The sequence below is a fragment of the Haliotis cracherodii genome, unplaced genomic scaffold, assembly GCF_022045235.1.
Source record: "Haliotis cracherodii isolate W230 unplaced genomic scaffold, xgHalCrac1.p SCAF_10, whole genome shotgun sequence".
NCBI lineage: Eukaryota > Metazoa > Mollusca > Gastropoda > Lepetellida > Haliotidae > Haliotis > Haliotis cracherodii.
In genome coordinates this window covers 51,742,007-51,764,448 of record NW_027266265.1, presented here as the reverse complement: position 1 = coordinate 51,764,448, position 22,442 = coordinate 51,742,007, and the positions used below count along the sequence as shown (strand labels likewise).

The 22,442-nt window shown below is 39.4% G+C and overlaps 2 protein-coding genes across 3 annotated transcripts; one reads left to right on the top strand and one right to left on the bottom strand.

The window, feature by feature from the left end:
* Positions 1-3,899: 3,899 nt before the first annotated feature.
* Positions 3,900-7,675, bottom strand: LOC139452287 (lysine-specific demethylase 8-like). Its single transcript, XM_071233700.1, has 2 exons — positions 7,497-7,675; positions 3,900-5,115 (listed from the first exon to the last, which is right to left on the bottom strand). The coding sequence occupies exon 2, from the start codon at positions 5,112-5,114 to the stop codon at positions 3,903-3,905; it is 1,212 nt and encodes a 403-aa protein (XP_071089801.1). The 5' UTR covers position 5,115; positions 7,497-7,675; the 3' UTR covers positions 3,900-3,902.
* Positions 7,676-7,825: 150 nt separating this feature from the next.
* On the top strand, positions 7,826-18,727 carry LOC139452293 (uncharacterized). Of its 2 annotated transcripts, none has more exons than XM_071233721.1 (6): positions 7,826-7,888; positions 9,426-9,621; positions 11,023-11,184; positions 11,594-11,795; positions 15,996-16,191; positions 18,248-18,727. In XM_071233721.1, the coding sequence occupies exons 2-6, from the start codon at positions 9,454-9,456 to the stop codon at positions 18,429-18,431; spliced, it is 912 nt and encodes a 303-aa protein (XP_071089822.1). In that variant the 5' UTR covers positions 7,826-7,888; positions 9,426-9,453; the 3' UTR covers positions 18,432-18,727. The 2 variants fall into 2 exon arrangements, with proteins under 2 accessions (XP_071089822.1, XP_071089815.1); XM_071233714.1 differs by lacking the exon at positions 7,826-7,888 and adding an exon at positions 8,922-8,991.
* The last annotated feature ends 3,715 nt before the right edge of the window (positions 18,728-22,442 follow it).

Sequence of the window (22,442 nt, the reverse complement as noted above, 5' to 3'; positions counted from 1 at the left end):
TCGGAATGTATCGGAATGAAAACACTTTTTATCCCAACATCAATCTCGTTAAAATCAGATCATTTTCTCCGATACGATACCTGTCTCTCAACGTGAAGTTTACACAACCCCATATAGGTCTCGCCATGTAAACTTTCTTATCAGCTAATCAGCATCGATGCTGCTAAATACTCGTTTCGAGTGAGCGAAGCATTCAGACCATAATTTACGTATCTCGGGCATCAACTTAATCGACCAGTTCTGTAATATAATAAAGGATGCGTAATAACGTTGCGTGAATATTTTAATTTTTGTAACTGTCGTTTCTGAGCGCCATGCCATCTGGAGGACCTTCAAGCAGTATTTGGTTTTCGCTTAGAGGTTTCTTCTGTTAAAACAGGACCCCGTCATCCTTCTGTTAGTGAGTGAGTGAGTTGGGTTTAACGCCGCATTTAACAGTATTCCAGTCATATCACGGCGTGTCCTTCTCTGTTGAGGCAGAGTGGTGTAGTATCGGAGAAATAGTTCTGAATTTAATGAGATTGTCTCAACGAATTTAATGAGATTGTCTCAACATAAAACTGGTTATCGCCAAATGTCTGTGTTCTAGAACCAAGTCTTTCACCATTAATTAGTAGCTTCGTCGTCGGGAGAATATATTTTGTACAAATGTTTATTTTTTTTCTGTAACATAATAACCATAGAGAGCTCACATTACGTCGAGATGCGATGGTGCCGAGACAGACATCCGGGTTCCATTCGGTGATGAATATTCATGAAAAACCATTAATGTGCTGAACTGTCACGGGCGCCGCTTTTGTGACATTGACATCTGACAGTGTCAGCATCATTTTTGGGTAAAGAATTCACAAGAGGATCGACACCTGAATGATTGTAATTGATTTTGTGAAGAATGTCAATTGAAGTCGATATATGTACAGTATATTTCTAACGTTAAACGCATTATACATGTGAATTTTTATAATAAATGTATTACGTAATTGTGAATTTATTGTGATTCGAAAATTCTCTCACCTGACGAGTTACTGTCTTCAACTTTAATAAATGTGGTAGTCTGCATACATATACTCTCCTGTTGATTTTCGTAAAGATGAGAGAATTGAAAATAGGTCGTCGACTTCAGTTTCAAAACAGATGAACCATATCTAGCACAGTGTCTACGACTGACATCACATACAGGGCCTACAGCTATGGGAAGACATGCCACTATTCGTCGTATCAGGGCGGTGGTGTAGTCCAGTGGTTAAAGCGTTCGCTCGTCACGCCGAAGGGTCAGGTTCTATTCCCCACATAAGTACAATAAGTGAAGAAGCCCACTTCTTGCGTCCCCCGCCGTGAATATTGCTAAAAGCGGCGTAAAATCATTGCTTTATTTGCTTTGGTTTGAGAAATGTACATGGGGACGAGTTATAGTTGGAAAGATGTTAAGAAACTTTTAAAAGAATCTTTATCTTTGCCTCACATATGTAAAATGATATACGTACGCACGAAATACATAAAATTAATATGTTCTAAAACATTCGTAATTGTAAACTTTAACACGAAACACGTTTGTATTATTCGGGCACAATCATAAGAGAGACACACGATGTCCTAGACGGGTTTGCCTGCTCCAGAGCGCATGCACAACATCGCCTGCAGCCTCTAGGAAGCGAAAAGCAGGTTACCGGTCTCGCTCTATCTGACCTATTTCTCTATGACCTATTTCCGTGTATCGGTTCTGTCTGTCGAGAGGGTCGGGGACAGACATACAGCAATCGCTGACCCAGTTTCCGTGTAGCGAGGTATTAGCGCTTTTGGACAGTAGTAATAAATGACGTGTCAAGCAACATGAGTAAACATATTAGCATTGGGGAAGTACATGTAACTCTCATAGAAGATTGCTGTTCATGGTTTAAAGTTGTTGGTTTCAGTTGTAACAATAGCTGCATGTCTCCACTGATCTCGTTCATTATTAAATAACATTACAACAATGTAGTTATTACTTTAAAAATATCAATTATGAAAAAAATATTAGTAACGTTACGTCTGTAAATATATCAATGTCAACAGTATCATGTATGCCACTATGAATGTGTCAACTTAATACATCTTGTTCTTGAAAACAATAACACATGTTTCAGGAAGTCATTGCTGTGAAAACATATTACTGGTTGTATTTCATAATGTGTTTGTTTTCTGCTTATATAATACATAAATATTTCAAATGAAATGTGCCCTATTCTCATTCCTGAAGCTACCACTGATCCTCTGACTCTCTGTGTGTATGTATGCATCGAGGGGCGTGCGTGAAAAAACCTAACGATTTTACAAACGCTTCAAACACCTAATGTGTCCTATCACACTTCTACAACAGTACTTGTAGCAAAGTTAATGAGAGAATGTTTCTTTGACGCGGCATTCAGCAATATCCCATCTATATGTAAATAATCGAATCTGGAAGAGGCAAACCAGTGACTCACACCTTGCGAGAGCAATCCTGACACTGGTAAGGTTGGGGAACGATGACACCTGATCAAGACTTCACTCTAACCACAAAAGAGGTCGGCAGGTCCATTAATACGTACATTTACTCCCTACAATCTTAAATATCGAGTACACCTTTCAAGAACATACACAATATGAATAAATTTCCGCAAATTAAGAACGGAAAAGTAAAGCTACGGTTGAGTAAAGCTACCAATAAATCTGGCGATGGAAAACAAGACGATCGCTGGTCCGTCTTATAAGGTGCCGAGTAGTGTTCCCCAACATCGTCATATCGTCAGTCTCACTGGTGATAATGCTGGAGTCCACTGCCACGGGTAGGGGGTTGTGAAATGGGGTTTAACGTCGCGTTTAATATTGTTGCAAACTGGTGTGTGTGTGTCTGTGTGTGTGTGTGTGTGTGTGTGTGTGTGTGTGTGTCCTATTAATACCACTTGAAAACAGTAGTGCTACGAGCCAGTGGATACCCCACTCAGACTTGTTTTAGCCCCTTAATGCGGGGCGCCAGGCAGAGTTTCAACAGGTACCATCTTCTAACGTCTCTTGGTATAGGGTAGGGCCGACTACCGACAATTTGTCACTTAACATGGTCAGCAAAACATAATACAGTAATAAGGCCAATCTCATTGCTGAGTTGCCTCCCTTAGGAGTAAATGAATCCTGTGGTGGTGGATTCGAATCCCGGTTCGTTCTGATCATGTTGGCTTTCCTTCCACATCAAGCTGACATACAGATGTATAACTGAAATACTCCTACTTGTTCAGAAGTCCAAACAGTATACACACACCTGAAATGAGTTAATGTTTGTGAATATTTCATTTATTTTGGGCCATGCTCCCAGTGGCTCAAAGTATATGTTGATCAACCAGGGATTAATCTGGGATTCCAAATCGACTGCCCTTGTCAGGCAATGTTGCTCAACCAGGGATTAAGCTATAACATTAGTTATGAACTGAATATTCCCGCTATATGACAGCGGTCTGTAAAAATCGAATCTGGACAAGACAATCCAGTGATTGACATCATGAGCATCGATCCATGCAATTGGGATATAATGACATGCATTAACCAAGTCAGCGAGCCTGACAACCCCATCAAGTTAGTCGCCTCTTACAACAAGCAGTCACACAAGCATGGGTTGCTGAAGACCGACCTATTTGTTGCAGAATTGGGGCTGACTTTAGGCCCCTGAGCCTGTCTCGCTAAGTCAGTGCTGTTTCATTGCATGTCATTGTGTCTCAATTGTGCAGACTGAGGGTCATGATGTCAACCACTGGATTGTCTGGTTCAGAATTGATTATTTGCATAACCCTATCATATAGCAAGAAAATATTTCTGAATGCACACAACATAAAAACAAATAAATTTAAAAGTTTGGATGAAAATATAAAAATAAGTTTATTGTTAGCAAATGATCATTCCCACCAAAAACTAACTGAAAAGCTGACAGAGAGTGATTTGACAAAATGCCAGTGTTGTGGTGGAATGTACAACATTTCCCCCGGCCCTAACACACACTCCACATACGGAGCCTTGGCAAACAATGGAAACTTAGCATGATCCGGCTCCTCCAGGTCCACCTGTGACGTATTCACCAGGAGTCTGTTCGGGTGGGGGTACAGGTGATCTGTGACTCTGTCCGAGTAGAGCCTCACATACTTCCACCCCACAACTTGAGCCAGGAGGTTATGCTTGGGGTCATAGTGCAAAGGTGACACAGTACCTTCAGGCCCAAACCATGCATTCTGATCAACATCGTCCTCCTCCCCTAAACAGCAGTAGGTTGGAACACTGATGTCCTTTTGCAGTTCAGGAATCTGATCAAAGAGTTGATGCTGAGCTAGATAGCCCTTGGTCACCTGTGCTGGGTTCTCAATGTAGCGCTCAATAAATTCTGTTATTGTCATTAAACTCTGTGACCAAGACTCTTCTGTGTACTTAGATCCTAGCTCAATAGGTACAGTTCTGTAGCCAGCCTTTTGTTTGATGTAGTCCAGATCCCACTTCCTGGAACTCAAGGCCGGCCAGAAATCAATGGCATCAGTTACAATAACAGCTTGATGTTTGTCCATGTAGCTTTCTTTAAACTTCTGTAAGGATGGACAGGAGCATCGAGATACAGATTTATCTCCATCGATCCTCACATCTGCAACTTTCAGTCTCTTAGCTTCACTCACCGCATCTCCACACTGTCGTTTCCTGGGAGGGTTGAAGATGGTTTGAATTAATGAAGACATCCGTGCCAGGATATTGTCCAAGATGGGGGCTCCCATCAACAGACCCATGTCACATGACCTCATGATATCAGCCAATGAAACCTCTCCTTTTTGTTGATTCAGCAGCAAACACTGACAGTACACCTTCATCACTGAGATGACTGTATAGGTGTATCTCCAGCTGATGTCCACATCCTTCCAGTACCCAGTGTTCAGCTTCTCCCAAGCCAGGTCCAACAACACCTCACAGGAGTGCTTGACACTTCCACCATCTTGTCCATACAAACAATCACATGTCTTCTTCAGGAAGTCATAATAGTCTTTCCCCAGAATGTCAGGACTGGTTATTGTTAACAGCAGCTCATCTGGTGTCTTGGGAAGCACTGATCTTAGAGCTGCGAGGTCTGGCATCCTGGAAAAATATTTGTGGAAATTAATCAGTGGATAAATGTCTGAACTTTCCTGGAATTAGAAAGAATCATTAAAGGTTCCAAGATCAGACTTGTACATTTTTGGGGACTAAATGTTTCCCAAAACTGTGTTTTGATATAGATATATTTTATCTTAATACTCAAATTTCATAACGACAAATGACACTAAGTCATGTGACAGTCACGACATGATGCTGCATCCTGTGGCGGTCCAGACATGACCTTACATCTCTTGCAATAAATATATGATCCATACCACATGATGGTCAAAACAAGATCTTACATTGTGGATGGTCAAGCCACGATGCTACATCAGTAAGGGATTCGCAGTACCTTTGCATGCAACCACAGGATTGAATTTGTAGCTGTACACACGGTCACATATGGTGTACAGTATACTTATGGTATAAGAGAAAGCCCTACTATAAAAGGGAACCTGTGAAGATCAGGGAACGGGGTAGAATATGTCTTCAGCAACCATACTTGCAGTAAAAAGCAACTATGCTTGTAGTAAGATCGGGTGATCAGACTCGCTGACTTAATTATTGGTTGATGCATGTCATCGTATCCCAATTGCGTGGATCAATGCTCATGATGTCAATCACTGTATTGTGTGGTCCAGCCTTGATTATTTACAGACCGCCGTCATATAGCTGCATATTGCTGAGTGCGGGGTTAAATATTATGGTGCTGTTCGGATGAACAAAACCTTCCAAATGGCATGCTGGTTTTCTTTGGGGAATTAGTCAGCAAAGAGCCGGAGTCACAGGAGACTAATCACAATTTTATTTACAAGAACAATTAACAATGAACAATTTACAATATCTTAGAATATAGCTGAGGGTGCCACAGAGAGTCGGTACAACCCCCTGGGCTGTGGGAGAGGGTCTGCTTGGTATGAGCATCAAACCCCTTCTGCTTAACATTTTGCTTCTGTATGTATTTAACAAAACTTAGAACAATAAAAAGGAATATGATTGGTTGATACACGATGGGGTGTGCCTTATGGTTAATGAATGGCTAGACAGAGGGGAATACTTAATCCTGTTAATCTTGTTGACATATTTACTGGGTGCTTTGAAAGGGTGCTTTGAAAGAGATTATGGGGTCACTTTAGACAAGCTTGTATGGGGGCTAATCCTGAATGAGTCTAAATTGAAGTAATGGCTGCATGTTATTCTAATATAGGTGATGACAGATTTACTTAAATAAAATAGTTCAAGGCAATCTATAAGACTATGTAGACATATCTTTTGTCTGGGAGATGGGATCTTGATACCTTAGGCTAGCATTTATCTAAAAGCTTCAAATCTATTGAACTATGTAGACATAAGTCTTGTCTTATTGAGTGAGTGAGTGTGTATGGTTTTACGCCACTTTTAGCAATATTCCAGCAATATCACGGCGGGGGACACCAGAAATGGGCTTCACACATTGTACCCATGTCAGGAATCGAACCGGGGTCTTCGGCGTGATGAGCAAACGCTTTTACCACTAGGCTACCCGACCGCCCCCTTGTCTTATTGAATAGTATGTCTTGGAGAAGCGCTCCCGTTACCTTTGGCTAGCATCTATCTAAAAAGCTATAACTGAAACTACTGATATTTTATATATGCATTTTACCTGATGATAAGTATTACTTGCTAAACTATAATTATATGAAATGATGTATAAATATTACACCATAATAACTCATAAAAGCACTTGATGTGGATCTAATTATTATAGGAAAACTTAGTATAAATGTTATACCGTATTCGACGTAATAAGCGCCTCGCTCTAATAAGCGCCCACGGCGGTATTTGCTAATATATTGGCTAGTGAACAATCCTGATTACCATCCCTTCTGATTAATCAACGTTCACAAGACTTATTTAATCGTGTACCATACGCACTTGTGTGTTATATGGACCTTAATTATGGGCAATTAAATTCTAGAAAAATATATGTATCGTACATAAACATTTCAGGCTGTCAGCATAAACCACGAAATTTATCTTTCAACTGTTTTTTTTTCCCAAAATAATATTCTAATAAGAGCCCCCTATTTCTAATTTTGAGAGAGCCCTGGGCGCTTATTACGTCGAATACGGTATCATGATATAAATAACAAACAAACAATAATACTGAAAGACTTCCGCCCGTATCCCCTCTTTCAAAAGTTGTATGTATCGATTGTGTCGCTCAATCCTTTTAATTATGTATCCCCGTGTTGTGCGTTTTTGGACGCTTAAGAAACATTCTTAGTTTTCTTTCTAATCAGATGAACAGCTGTAAAGCATCTCATTTTCTTATTAAAGTGGAGAGAGAGAGAGAGAGAGAGAGAGAGAGAGAGAGAGAGGCGGGCGGAAGTCGATCTTACCCACAACTATCCCTCGGGATCGAAGGTGCACACGAGATCTGTGAAGCAGCAGCCCGAAGCAGTTAACGATACTAATCAGTAAGCTGCGTTAATTGCAGGTGAATTGTTCTCGACGGAACAGACTTCCCATTGTAAACATGTCGGTGGTGACCTCCGTCGTGTACACGTGCTTACCCTATTTCCTGTCAGGCGCAAAAGAAATACGTTTTATTTTTAGATAATGTATTCATTTCTTTACAGGGTTTTTGCGACTCCATTTCTATGACCCCGTAGCTCGAGAACAGTGATTAGAGTTCCGAAGGATAACCCGGATGACAGTATTCCCCGCCCATTTACATAACTGAAGATTGTCAACAACTGTCACAGCGTAGACATTCTCAATCATTGTGGAGGTATGAATTCATTTTAAGTGAAGGTTTGATATTAGACCCAAATCGGTTAATTTCTAAGAATTTCCTTTTTGTATGAATACCTTCAAATAGTATTCGCACAGTATATGTTCCTAACTCAGTGAGCACTGATCGATGATACGGACATTGACGAATCGCGTGCCTGGAAACGTGATGTCTGATGTCAGTGTTGATTGTCGCTTTAGTCCTCGACATCCCCGTAACTGTCAGAGAGATATGAATAATTCTTTAACCACATTACGAAATGATTGTTTATATGATCACGAAAGCAAGTTCACAATTTGAAGTGTTGATGATTTTTATTACGTTTCTGTATAGATCTAGATCTACAGAAATGTACCCAAGGCAAAATCAGAATTATTCTCAGTAGAATAAATGCTAAATTTATTTCATGATGTACTTTCATTAAATCACCGACGATTGATATATTTCTCATCATTTGTTTGAAGACAATTTGTATTAACGTTTCAAAAAATATTAACAAACACACATTGATGCTATTAAAAATTGACATCAACAATAATATTTATCATGTTTATTGATAGGTTTTGCAAGCTTCGTTATGATTTGTGTAAAATTTGGCTTTTGTTTAATTAAAAGATTATACATTTGCAAAAAAACACTGCTCTATATATATATCATTACTATATGATGTTATTAATTTATCAATTTTAATAAGTGACTGAACTTTGTGCTTATATATTATATATTTATATATGTATCACTGTATCACTGTGTGTGTAGGCCTATAGGTCAGGGTAGGGTCAGTGGTCACAAGTACAGAAATTGTGTTATTTTCTAGTTCACAGATACTACTGAGACACATTATTTGCACAGACTAGAAGTTCTAAAGTTCTAGGCTGGCTTGATATGTAAAAGGCTGTATAGCCAAATCAGAGTACAGCTGTACCCACACTCTTGACCCACTTTGTGATTTTAGTAGACGCTGAGAGCTTACCTAAGTTTCTCACGTGACTGAGGCGTCTTTATATGTAACAGTTACATAAAGAGATTTCATATATAGGAGGATTTACAACAGTCTCATGACATTAGTGGAGTATACCAGTAATAAAGACTAGTGACCAGTAAGTATGTTATAACGAAAACAATGCTCATGGTCAGTTGAAAGTCGGGGGTGGGGGTGGGGTGGGGATTGTGGTGTGCATTTCACCTTAAATTAAGTTGTTTTGACTGTTCGGAGTGATTAATATTATATGAAAAGGAAATGTGTTGGTTTTAGAACAGGATTTTGAAAGTCTGATTACAATAATGAAAGTGTTACTATCACCCTCTCCTATTTATTTATGAATGGTTAGAATAGGTCTTCAACAACCCATGCTTGTAAGAGGGGACTGTGTTTATTGGGGGCGACTAACGGGATCAGGCGGTCAGACTTACTGCATGCTTTTTTCATGTTTTTGAACTTAGAAATATGTCGGAGTGAAAGTCAGGGGTCTTAGTGAGCCCTGCTCACATTTTGTCATGTTGTTTTATTGTAAAGCCTGTTTATTTTTTCCAGAAAAAAGGTTCACCAAAGTTCTTAGAGAATGTGGATTTTGGATGAGAACAACCTGGCAATATGTGCCATAGTTACTGTTGCTATGCAGTTCATCTTCTTCCTCATAGCATGTACATGTAAATTTGACAAAGTGACAGACTTCGCTGGTGGCACAAACTTTGTGGTGTTGGCTGTTCTGACATTTTTTCTTGCTGAGGTACGTGGAGCGAAATGTCGAACATGTTGAACATTGTTGAAGTTGACAGAAAATAACCTGTTTTGCTATATCTGAAGAATAAAGATTTTATGACTGAATGGTCATGGAGATTAGGGCAGACACTGCATTGAGCTGGACATGATTAGGCTTGGGAGGGAATTTAGCACAGTGTTAATTGAGGGAGGTCCTGGGGTCAATTTGGACCACAGTTTCACTCATGACAGAGGAATCCTACCTATTTGAAGCAGTTTTCTTCCAAAATGATCCAAATCCGACTGTCAATGAGTCACATTCGATGCAACACATTTTTATCAGTCAAACACTGTAGGTCCTACAAAATAAAAGAATGTAACCATGGTAACAGCAATGTTTCACCGGGGTGAGACACTAACCAGTGACAAGGTCCTCATGGGGAAGGCAAGCAAACACTTTAATGCCGAAACACGATCACTACGACATCAGTAGGTAGATACAAGGTGGCAACAGGAAGCGGCACTGATAGCATTACCTTCACAACTGATAGTAACAATAACAATATCATAACAAGCCTCTACATTCATTTATGTATTTGTAATGACATGTTTCAAGCAACAGAATATTGATGTCAGATGTTGTTATTTTATGTCAATATCTTGTAGTTGTACAATTAAATAAAAGTTCAACTAATGCATGACTAGTTAGCTCATGATAATCAAGAAATATGACGTCATGATACCCCCAGTGTCCATCATCATCCAATGAGGGGAGGTAGGGCAGCCGAGTGGTTTAAGAGCTTGCTCGTCAAGCAGAAGACCTGAGATCGATTCCCCCACATGGGTACAATGTGTGAAGCATATTTCTGGTGTCCCCTGTCGTGATATTGCTGGAGAATTCCATAAACCATATTCACTCACTCACTTCATGTACTGTACCTACCTAACACCTATTTTAACAATTACTGCCACCACCAATTGCAGTATTGCAATGATACTCATATAAAAGATGTATTGATCCCATCACCTAGCAGACCAGGGCAAAAACAATTGCTTATGTTACAGGTATCACTACCTACGACTATTGTCTTCCAACTAATCATGGTTGTCTTCTGTCACAACAGATGATAATTACCTGTCACCTAATCTGTATCACCATGGTTATCTGAATCACAACTATAGTTTAAGTTTTTTCACGGTTAGATCTAAACTCAAAAGCTTTACTAGCTGGGTTTAAAGGTACAATGACCTTGTAATGTTAAAACAATTGGGAAATTTGTACTAGTCTCCAGGAATTTATGCTAGCCCGGGACTGTTGGCTAGTGTTAGTTTCTAACTATGGTTTTTTTCTGTAATGGTAGCAGTTGCTACTTTAGAATCGTGTTTAAACTTTTGATGACATCTTTCCATGTTGTTTTTACTGTTTCAGACATACAGCACTCGGCAAATTATCATCACAGTGTTTGTCGTAGTTTGGGGCCTTCGGTTGTCAGGATATTTGCTGTATCGCATCATCAAGATCGGAGAAGATAAACGCTTTGATGACAAAAGAGAAAACTGTCTGAAATTTGCTGGGTTCTGGGTATTTCAGGTAAGCACTAATTCATCAAAACCATAGAATGCGTATATATGCTGATGCATTCTTTTGTTGAACATTTTAAAAACAAAATGGCCATTACATCATACAGTTTATATTTACATCATTTATTTGAAAATATTCAAAAACACATTTTCTGTAAACATGTTAGACTATTTTTAAATACTTGTTCATTTTTGTAAGTGTTGCCTGTGTAAAAGGATTCAGAAATATATAAATCCTGTCTTTATTTTTATATTTTCCTGATGCTGGCTGTCATGTTGTTTGAGGTTTTTTTTATCCATTTAAAATATGAGGTAGGTTTTGAGATATCCACTGCTTTATTTCACAAATTGATCTTATGGTTTCAACACATGGGGATCAGATGAGCTGCAGAACCTAATGCATCTTTCTATTGTTGCAGGCCGTGTGGGTGTTCACTGTGAGTCTGCCTGTGATATTCATCAATGCACCAGCCAGCGCACTCAAGAGCACCTCCATCACACCACAAGATATTGTCGGCATTGTGTTCTTTGCAATAGGGCTTTTTTCAGAAACTTTTGCAGATTTCCAAAAATTTGGTTTCAGGAATAATCCAATCAACAAAGGAAAATGGTGTGATAAGGGTATGTGTTGTTATGTTGTTTTCTGTTGTTATTGTTGTTAGGCAACACTTTTGATTTTACTTACTTGGTCTCTCAACTGTAAATTTTGTTGAATTGGAAAAACAAGTTTTTTTATCGTGCCAATATGCTGATAGCATCCTGCGCCAAAAGTATAAATAATGTTTATTGTTCTTCCTGAAATTGATGGATGGATAGATGAACAACAGCATGAACAGTGTTCCCGCTTGATTCGTCAGGTTTGCATTGCTGAAAGCAACAGCTGTGGTGCAGGCCTGGGCTCTCCTCCCAAATTATGCCATATTTAAATTTTGGTACCAGCTGGCCTGTAGTAGAGCAGAAAACTAAAGAAGAAATTGAATTATTTTTCCACCTACCGACAGATAAACAAATCTATAAAGCAAGAAATAAAAAAGTGTGGCCTTAATTTAGCACACTATTATTGCTACATGGTTTTCTATCAAGTTATGAATAGTGGTTACAATACAGTGATGCAGTGTTGTATTCTGATATGAGACCCACTGTACATGGATTTATTATCTACGATTGCAAACATATCGGGGTTCATACGAATCATATGTGCCCTAGGGTCATATCACGTCACGAGACAACAGTGTATTGTTTCCGTCATCTGGACGGCATTGTTGACGTCATTCCAATCTTATTGTGATGTGAGGTTGGAATGAAGTCACACTAGAAATGGCGTCATACCGGTAGCTGAAGATCGTTGACGTCAATCAACAAATTGTGGTTCTGTGGCTGTTGCGACTTGCTGTCCTTATAGGCAAACACTAAATTTGTCTCTGTATGTAGACATCTTCTTCAGTAATAAATAGACCATAATATTCATGTTCATGTCATACTATGTTTACAACTCTTGTGCCTAAATTCCAGTATTTAAACACTCTTGTCGTAAACATAGTATGACATGAACACACATAATATCGTCTATTGATGACCTTATATCGTAATACATACAATACATTACATTAGAGGTTAAATTGGTAGAAAAAGACGTAACTTATAAGGAACAGAGGGACATGGGTGGCCCAGTCGTCTAAGGTGCCACGATTCTGTGTGCAGAGTTGCGACCCTTGGGCATGCCAGAAACCTATGACTGTGGATTCGAATCCAGATTCACCCCAATTATGTTTCTAGGTTTGTCAGCACCATACCTGTGCTCGTGGGTTTCACCGAAGTGGTAAACATCCGAGACCTGCATCACTTCGGGCTTTCCTCCCCCATTAAGCAGACATGCCGTGATATAACTGGATTAATGTTAAAAACAGCGTTAAACCCAACTCACTCACTATAACAAAATGTTCAAACCACCAGCTTATGTGGCAACTCTGGGATACTGTAGACCCCAGGACTCATGATTGTTGAATGACACTGGCCTATGTGGCAACTCTGGGATACAGTAGACCCCATGACACATGATTGTTGAATGACACTGGACTATGTGGCAAGTCTGGGATACTGTAGACCCCAGGACCCATGATTGTTGAATGACACTGGCCTATGTGGCAACTCTGGGATACAGTAGACCCCATGACACATGATTGTTGAATGACACTGGACTATGTGGCTAGTCTGGGATACTGTAGACCCCATGACCCGTGATTGTTGAATGACACTGGCCTATGTGGCAACTCTGGGATACTGTGGACCCCATGACCCGTGATTGTTGAAGGACACTGGATTATGTGGCAACTCTGAGATACTGTAGACCCCATGACCCGTGATTGTTGAAGGACACTGGATTATGTGGCAACTCTGAGATACTGTAGACCCCATGACCTGTGATTGTTGAATGACACTGGCCTATGTGGGAATTCTGGGATACAGTAGACCCCATGACCCATGATTGTTGAATGACACTGGCCTATGTGGCAAGTCTGGGATACTGTAGACCCCATGACCCGTGATTGTTGAATGACCCCACTGAAAAAGTGTTATTTATGTCCAGTAAAGTATCGACTGTAGTGTTAAAAAAAGCATGGTATTTCGGCACCAATCAATGTTAAACACTGCACTTCTCTGCAAATACTGAAAGGAGGTCTCGGGAACCTGCAACCAAAATCCATGGACAAACAATCTACTTTTCTATGTAGTTACCTGTACTGAAAAGTGTCCCCAGTAAATTCATCGACCCGTAAAGATCCGGGGTAGAATAGGTCTTCAGCAATCCATGCTTGCCGTAAAAGGGGACTATGCTTGTCGTAAGAGGCCACTAACGGGATCGGTGGTCAGGCTGGCTGACTTGGTTGATGCATGTCATCGTATCCCAATTGCGTGGATCGATGCTCATGCAATCAGTTTCTGGATTGTCTGTTCCAGACTGGATTATATTCAGATCACGGTCATATAGCTGTGATATTGCTGAGTGCGGTGTAAAACAACAAAGTAAATTAATTATGATTTTCTTGTGAATAACATCAACAACACTTTTAATTGATCTGAGACAGTGGTTGAAAGTGCAGGGTTCATTCTCAGAATTTTATGACATGGGCCATTTATGTGAACATTTCAAATATTCCAGAGGTACGCCCATACAGCACAATGTTAAAATGCCCCATTCTATTTGAAAATGTGGTCCTTTTTTCAAGTTTAGGGACTTAAAGCACTATAGGCCCCACCCTAGAAGTATTGTTGAAAGTGCCACGTGCTATCAGGAGACAAAGATGTACAGTATGCCAGGTCAAACTAGGTGTGAATTGACTTAAATATGCCAGAGCCTCTTTCAGTAAAATCTCATTAAAATCAGGTCTTAGTTCACGCTATTGTTTAACAAAATTCTGAGGACATCCCATTAGAGTAACATTAAAACGACCTTTCATCCGACCAATCAGAAGGTCCTATACCAGATCAGGAAAGTGACAGTCGAAATGTGTTTTGTAATCATGCAACCTCAAAAATGTTAATGTAGAGTATTCCGAACGACAGTGACAGGCTTTACGACTGAATCCGTCAAAATCATCATCTATCTCTCGCTTCATTTTAATGGCAGACACATTGCATAGTACAATGTATGTGAGAGGTACTGCAATACAATCTTGACCATATATTAGACATTCCATAATGTTCTTTTTTTTCAGTTTTCAAAATTTTAATTGAGAACTTTGCCAGCATATTTTTCAAGCATAGTCTGAAATGGAAGTCTCCTTTTTGAAAGGGGTGCCATAAGGCTTGAGAAAGCTGCTTTCTGATTGGCTAGTGCCTACTGCTAAGTAGTAGCAGAAGTGATTTTAATAAGATTGTCTTTCAGCCTGCCTCAATGTTAGAACATGTGTGTTGATAGATTATTTGGCTTTTTGTCAAATACAATCTTTTCTCACCTCTGTAAATGATAAAAGAAGACATTTTCACCAATAACTGCCCAATTCATGAAATAAACTTAACTCTGTCAGGTTACTCAGTGAGATTAAAATGTTATTTGACAAGAAAAGATAGACATCCTCCGTAAGGTAGATGTATAAAGGGAGACAACTCCTTGTTCATCTTTGTCTTTAATGAAATTGGGATAGGCATTGTACTTTTTTTAATTTGACCAGTGAAAGACTCAGATAAATGTGTAGCATGATACCTTGATTATATACTGTAAATCTTGAAATTAACGCGAGTGTGAATTAAGCGTGAAAAATGCGAATGGTCTTTGCTCGCATTTTTAAACATCGCATTTATATCAACAATAAGACATTTTGGATAGCAAAAATACCAACTTAGACATATGCTGATGTATTCCACACCACTGTTTATTGAGCAGCACTTGTATATAAAGTATATAAACAATGTCATGCAAACACTAATGACATCCTGTGAATTGTCACTGCTGGGGTCAAGACAAGAGTTCTACTCACTTATGTCATCACTGATCACACCTGCAAGTCCAGACAGACGCCACCTTTTGTTCTTTGCGACTGCATCAAAGGCCGACACAAGCCAGCGCGCATGTATTGATTTTGCAGAAGTACTTTACTCAGCGCTAATAAGCGGTGCTATTTAGTGTGTGGTTGGATTAATGTAAGGTGGGATTAAGGTGAGGATTCTAAACCTGACTGAGGACATCTTTAGATAGATATCCACTGAGGCTTGAGAGGAGGGGGTGTCACATTCATATTGGCTAGGGTCCAGTGGTCACATTCTTTTGGAGATGCATTAATTTCACGATTTACAGTATTCAATAACTTGATTTTCTTTCAGGATTATGGAAAGTCTCCCGCCACCCGAACTATTTTGGTGAGATCACGCTATGGATCGGCGTGTTCATAATGAGTACCAGTATCCTGGTTGATGCTCAGTGGGTGGCTGTCCTTAGCCCTGTGTTCACTATGGCCATCCTGCTCTTCCTCAGCGGTATTCCCCTCCTGGAGCAGAAGTCCGATGAGAGATACAGAAAGTAAGGTGTACAGGACGACTTGGAATGAGCGGCTCACATACTCATCAACTCTCCATGTGTAGAGGCAGTGTGTTCTTTAGGGCTGTAACGACTCGCTTATTCCATATCATCGATACTTAGGAACACACGATACTTGAATCATCTGTTTGTGAAATTGTGATATGCTATATTAGAAAAGAAAATTGGGGCACGAGTGGCCCAGTCGTCTAGACGCCGCGATTTGCTGTGCGGAGTTGTGTCCCTTGGGCATGCCAGAAACCTATGATTGTGGGTTCGAATCCCGGTTTCCCCGATTATGTTTCTAGGTTTGTCAGCACCATACCCGTGCTCGTGGGTTTCACCGAAGTGGTAAACGTCTGAGACCTACATCACTTCAGGCTTTCCTCCCACATTAAGCTGACATGCCGTGATATGACTGGAATACTGTTAAAAGCTGCCTTAACCCCAACTCACTCACTAGAAAAGAAACTAATAGAGTTACCTCCCTTAATAGCAGAAGTAGCATAACGCCACCTGTAGACTTAATGTTACATTTGATAACCATCCTTTCATTTAAAACTGTTCTTGTGGTATTCTTTGATAAATGTTTTGAGATAACAATGAATAATTGCATGAAGAAAGATGTTTTAGAGCTGTATTTCGGTGGTTTCATAATTTCTTACTGTTTGATGTGGTGTATCGTGATACCAGTAGTATCGTCAGTCCATATCATGATAGGAATCGTATCGCAAGATACCATGCGATGCTCAGCTGTAGTTTTCTTCCATGTCTTGATCAACAGTGGGTGACAGAGTAGCCTGGTGGTTAAAGCACTCGCTCTTCACAGCGAAGACCTGGGTTTGATTCTCCATATGGGTAAAATGTGCCGAGATTTACCAGGCCTAATTATTTGGGAGAGTCCGGGGGACCCACGGCCATTATTGTAGTCCCAGGTTTAAAAAATGGGGATCTCAGAGAGAAGTCAATATTGAACATGATAATGTTAATTTGCATAATAGATTTTAAATTTTTCTGACATATCTGGGATGTCACATTTGTCTTACTTGTAAAGGTCGCTTGTCACTAGTTCTGTGTGTGACAGAAACCTGTTTGATATTGATTCAGATTAAAGTTCACCTAGTTTAAACTTTGAATTCTTTTTTTTCTATGCTACCAGATTTCTCTTTGTTGATGGTAGGAGAAAATACATATAGCTACTTGAAGACAAAATTGGCTTGTAAAACATTAACTAGTGAGCTCGTCTCGCTAGTGCTGTTGAAAATTGTTTCCTACACTGCCTTTGAGTAGGAGTAAGACTCACTCTTCTATACTGTCCCCTTCAGTAGATGCTCCCAACTGACCATGATGACAGATTGGGGATTGAGAGTGTGGTTGGGTGTAGAACTGTTGGAAAATCACTGTTAGCTAAGCTGTGTTTTGATAAATATTGCACTTTGCACTTTGAAAGGCTCAGGGACGTCACCTTTAATTAGGGTCATTTTGGTAATGGGAAGACATCGCTTTTGTTTTTAGGCCTTATTTTCAAACTTTACCAATTTTATGTACCGTATTCAACATAATAAGCGCCCACAGCAATTTTGTTAATATATTGGCTAGTGAACAATCCCAATTAGCACCCCGATTGATACAAAAAAGATTATTTGCGTATGATACGCACTCATGTGTTACATGCACCATTAATTATGAGCAGTTAAATTCTGGAAAAATATGTCATATATCAACATTTCAGGCTGTCAGCATACTCCATGAAATTTATCTTTCAACTCACCAAAATAAAACTCTAAAAAGAGCTCCCTATTTCTAATTTTGAGAGCGTCCTGGGTGCTTATTACGTTGAATGTATTAGGTACGATTCTATGAAATACTGTTTCAGGAATTGTGGCGGTGGGGTAGCTTAGTGGTCAAAGCGTTTGCTCGTCATGCTGAAGACCCAGGTTGAACTCCCCACTTGGGTACGATGAGTGAAGCCCATTTCTGGAGTCCCCTGCTGTGATATTGCATGAATATTGTTAAAAGCGGCATAAAACCATACTCACTCACTCCCTCACTGTTTCAGGAATGAAGACTACGTAACCTACAAGAAGCGAACGAGTCCCTTGATACCCTTCCCCCCGCCCGTGTATGGCGTGTTTCCCTCCTTCCTCAAGTGTCTGTGCTGCTGTGAGTTCCCCCTCTACAACCACCTCAACGAGGAGGAGGAGGTCATCAGGACAGACCAGCCACATGTGGCTCTGGCTTGACCACATCACCTCCTTGTGACCTGCCTGCATTATCTCTGTGTCATCGTATCCATTCCAGACCAATATATTTCACATTTTGTGGATGAGGATGTGGTAATCAGAATTCATCACCACGAGACTCTGGCTTGACCACATTGCAACCCTGTTGTCCCTATCCAGATCAATCTCACCATAACTGGGCAATACCAGTTTTGACCAGAAATGACCAGCCACTCTGACTTGACTACCTCATCTCACAACCAGCCTGGATCGGACACGGTTTTATCCGAATTAGGCCAGATCGGACACGGTTTTATCCGAATTAGGCCAGGTCGAATACGGTTTTATCCAAATTAAGCCAGATCAAAAAAAATTATTATTATTCTATTTTTGTATATGAGAAGCATCAGAACTGATCACACACAGACCTCCTTGTGACAAGCCTTGAGCGATGTCTATTTTACAGAAACACTGTTCAAAGTGGCATTAAACTAACCTCACTCACTCACTCACTCACTCATGATCTTGAAAAAGAATTGTTAATGTGGACATCGGACCCAATCTCATTAAAATCAGATCACGTCCCATTACGGGTCACATCAGAACGACCTTTCGCGAATTTTGACCGACAAATGAAATGACTGACAAGAAATTGACATTAGCCAATAAGAAGGCAGCTTTCTCGAGCTTTACGACACTAGTTTCAAACTGGCGACTACGCTTCGAAACATATTTTGTCGTATTCTCAATCAAATTTTTTTAAATTGATAAGAAGAACATCTGGAGTGGCTTATAGATGGCCTAGATTGTATGGATATTATCAGAAAACCTGTTACTGTCGTTCGGAATACCCCGTGTTAAATTTTTCATGGTTGCATGATTAAAAAACACATGCCGACTGTCACTTTCATGATCTGGTAAGCGACGCTCCGATTGGTTGGATGAAAGGTCGTTCTGACATGACCTTTAATGGGATGTCCTCAGATCTTTGTTTAGCGATATCAAGAACTAAGATCAGATTTTAATGAGATTGCATCGGAACCAGTTCATTCTCTCCACATATGAAGCAATATTGTTCTTTCACTTAACAGGCAGTGTTCCCACTACACTGTGATGAACGTCTAGATATACTGCCTGTACCCATGCTGTCAAAACCTTACCCTACTACCTCCACATACCAGTCACATGTCTGATTTGTGAAATCATCTTTTAGTGTGCCTTACGTTTATGTTTCTTTGTCTAAAACAAAACATTTAAAGAGGCTTGGTAATGAAAATCATGTTGGATGTGATTCTGATTGTAATGAAAATCAAATGTTGGTTCTTTCTAGTTTAGCAGTAGCAATAACTTTGATCTGATTTTTATGAGATTTGGCTTATTATGATACTGATCTGAGGTCATTAATTGTGTACTGTATGGAGTATTACAGATTTGATGTACGTGTGCTTGTGTTGTGTGGTGTTTACATTCCCTCCAGCTGGAGGCACTTCTGCTCCTCTGGACAATATATGTGACCGACCATGAGGTAAGGGTCCTGTCTTATGGGTGCCAGGATACATTTGTACTGAGATGTCGTGAAGAAAGACGCTTGACGTCAGCTTACCTCCGTAAAAATCGACATGTGTGGACTACAAAATATCTTATTTTTCTCTCATTAGTTCGTAATGTAATAAAAACCTTATTTCAAAAAATTTCCGTATACATGTCAATGTTCAATTAGCAGACATTATATCTGAAACTGCAATTATTACATAAACAGTTATAAGTCTGAAATTGGGACTTTGCAGAAAATAAGTCAGATTGGTTCATGTCATGTATCTCTGTATTAAATATGAATTGAAGGGGGCTAGTGGTTAAAGTGTTAGCTCATCACGCTGAGGACCTGGGTTCGATTTCCAACATGGGTACATTGTGTGAAACCCATTTCTGGTGTCCCTCGTGATGATATTGCTGGAATATTGCTAAAAGCGGCGTAAAACCATACTCACTCACTCACTATGAAGCTTTTGAATTGTATTTTTGTGTTCTTAAGATACTCTCGGCTTAAAGTATAATGAGAAGTCAAAGTGTGATGTTTCACCAATCAGGTTTCTTATCCTATGGTTTTTCACAAATGCTGATTTCAAGACATTATCCATTATCACTACATATACACATGCTGTTTATATCATTTAGCAACTGGTCTGTATTTCTAGTTCGGGGACAGGTATTAGTGTCAGTTACTATATGAGAGGTAAGGCCACAAACAAATAAATCATATGTGTGGAATTATATTTTTTTGTTTAAGTGCAGGATATTATTTTACATTTATTGAATTTAAGGTCTGATATTTAGGAGATGCGTGTGAGGTTTCAAATGTTAAATTTAGCAAGGTTAAATCTACAGGTAACCTAGCTCTACATTAAAAACACAGTATGTTTATCTCCATTCTACCATGACTACCTAAAACGCAAACTCTTTGGTGTTAGCAAATATACTGAGTGGGTTGAGTCCAATGTTTTGAGTGGGTTATCGATCTGATTTACGGAATCACTGAACCAAATATGGCGCTGTATATACTCAAGCAGTTTGTTTACACTGATATACTTCGCTCGAACATATGACAAGCATTGAAAGCATATAAGCACGGCAACTTGGTAAGCTAACATGAGTTGGGCATCCCTTAAGATAATAAAGCAAGGTTTGCAAGGCTTTCGCTCTACATCGCACATCACCATTATGACATCATGTCGCTCATTGTGATGTAAAAGATATGACGTCACAGTTGTATATAGAAAAGGGCCAAAATTCCAAGCTCTCTGTTGTCTCCAAAACGTAAATACATTCATTTATTAGATTTCTGTCATTTTCTGCACGAAATGTATTGCCACACATCCTTTGAATATTGTAGTACCCGCATCTGTGTATTTTGTGACCTGTAATTGTAGATATAATTATTTAAATATGCCTACCGACAATGACTAAAAAAGTACTTTTCTTTGAATATTAGCTTCCAAGGTGATGTGGCCGTCAAACCAGCTGTTTCAATCAGAGGGGGTTTATTGTGATTTAATAGCCTCTGATTGACCAATCAGAATCGAGTAATTTCCAAATTCATGGTAGAATTTCTGTTCACATTTGTTCAGATCTTATATGAGATAAAGTACCATAGAATAGATATTCCTGATTTAAATTGTCAGGCTTTGCCTTATGATGAGCTTGTGGGGAGATTTTATTATACATATTTTTACATGATTTTATGTGAATCCTTTTTTCAATATAGGTACTTGCCTGTATAAAGTTCTAAAATATATGAAAATGATCAGAAAATCCTTATCTACTTTATGGTTTTTAATTTTCAGAATAAAGATGAGATACCAATAAACAAATAATTATTTATTTGTTGCCTTGCCTTTATAGCTAAAATGAAAGTTTGAGTTGGCAGACCATTTTGGCATGATCCCATCTAAGCCTAGGTTTGCTTGTGTAGTTTGTAGTGTTAGAACTTGCCTCAATTAATTACTCACTATTTAGAGGGGCGGTCAGGTAGCCTAGTGGTTAAAGCGTTCTCTTGTCATGCAGAAGACCCGGGTTCGATTCCAGACATGGGTACAATGTGTGAAGCCCATTTCTAGTGTCCCCTGCCATGATATTGCTGAATATTGCTAAAAGCGGCGTAAAGCCATACACACTCACTCATTAACATTCTATCTTAGTTCTCACTTCTGCCAAACGGTAGTAAGAACTAATATCTCATGTTAATTTGATTGATGGTTGATGCTGTCGAGGAAGTCTCTAGATTCAAATACTATAGGATTAGACCTCATGGACACCTAGAGCCCCCTTAATTTTGGACACTGATAAGTGTGGGTGTTAGCGAGCAGGTGCTTGTAATATGCTTTGTTCAGACAAGTTTCATGGTGGATTGTCCGAAGCAGGAGATTGTGAGAGTGTTCTATTTATCTTGCCAGTTTTTGTTTGTCAATGGAAGCAGACTGAGACCATGTCAAATATTGATAGAATATTTTATTGTTGAATATGAAGTTGATACAG

Excerpts from the sequence above, each read along its gene's own strand:
- LOC139452287 (XM_071233700.1), bottom strand. The coding sequence starts at position 5,114 with ATGCCAGACCTCGCAGCTCTAAGATCAGTGCTTCCCAAGACACCAGAT.
- LOC139452293 (XM_071233721.1), top strand. The coding sequence starts at position 9,454 with ATGTGGATTTTGGATGAGAACAACCTGGCAATATGTGCCATAGTTACT. Across the intron at positions 11,185-11,593 it reads CTGGGTTCTGGGTATTTCAG|GCCGTGTGGGTGTTCACTGT; the intron begins GTAAGCACTAAT and ends CTATTGTTGCAG. Across the intron at positions 16,192-18,247 it reads TCCGATGAGAGATACAGAAA|GAATGAAGACTACGTAACCT; the intron begins GTAAGGTGTACA and ends TCACTGTTTCAG.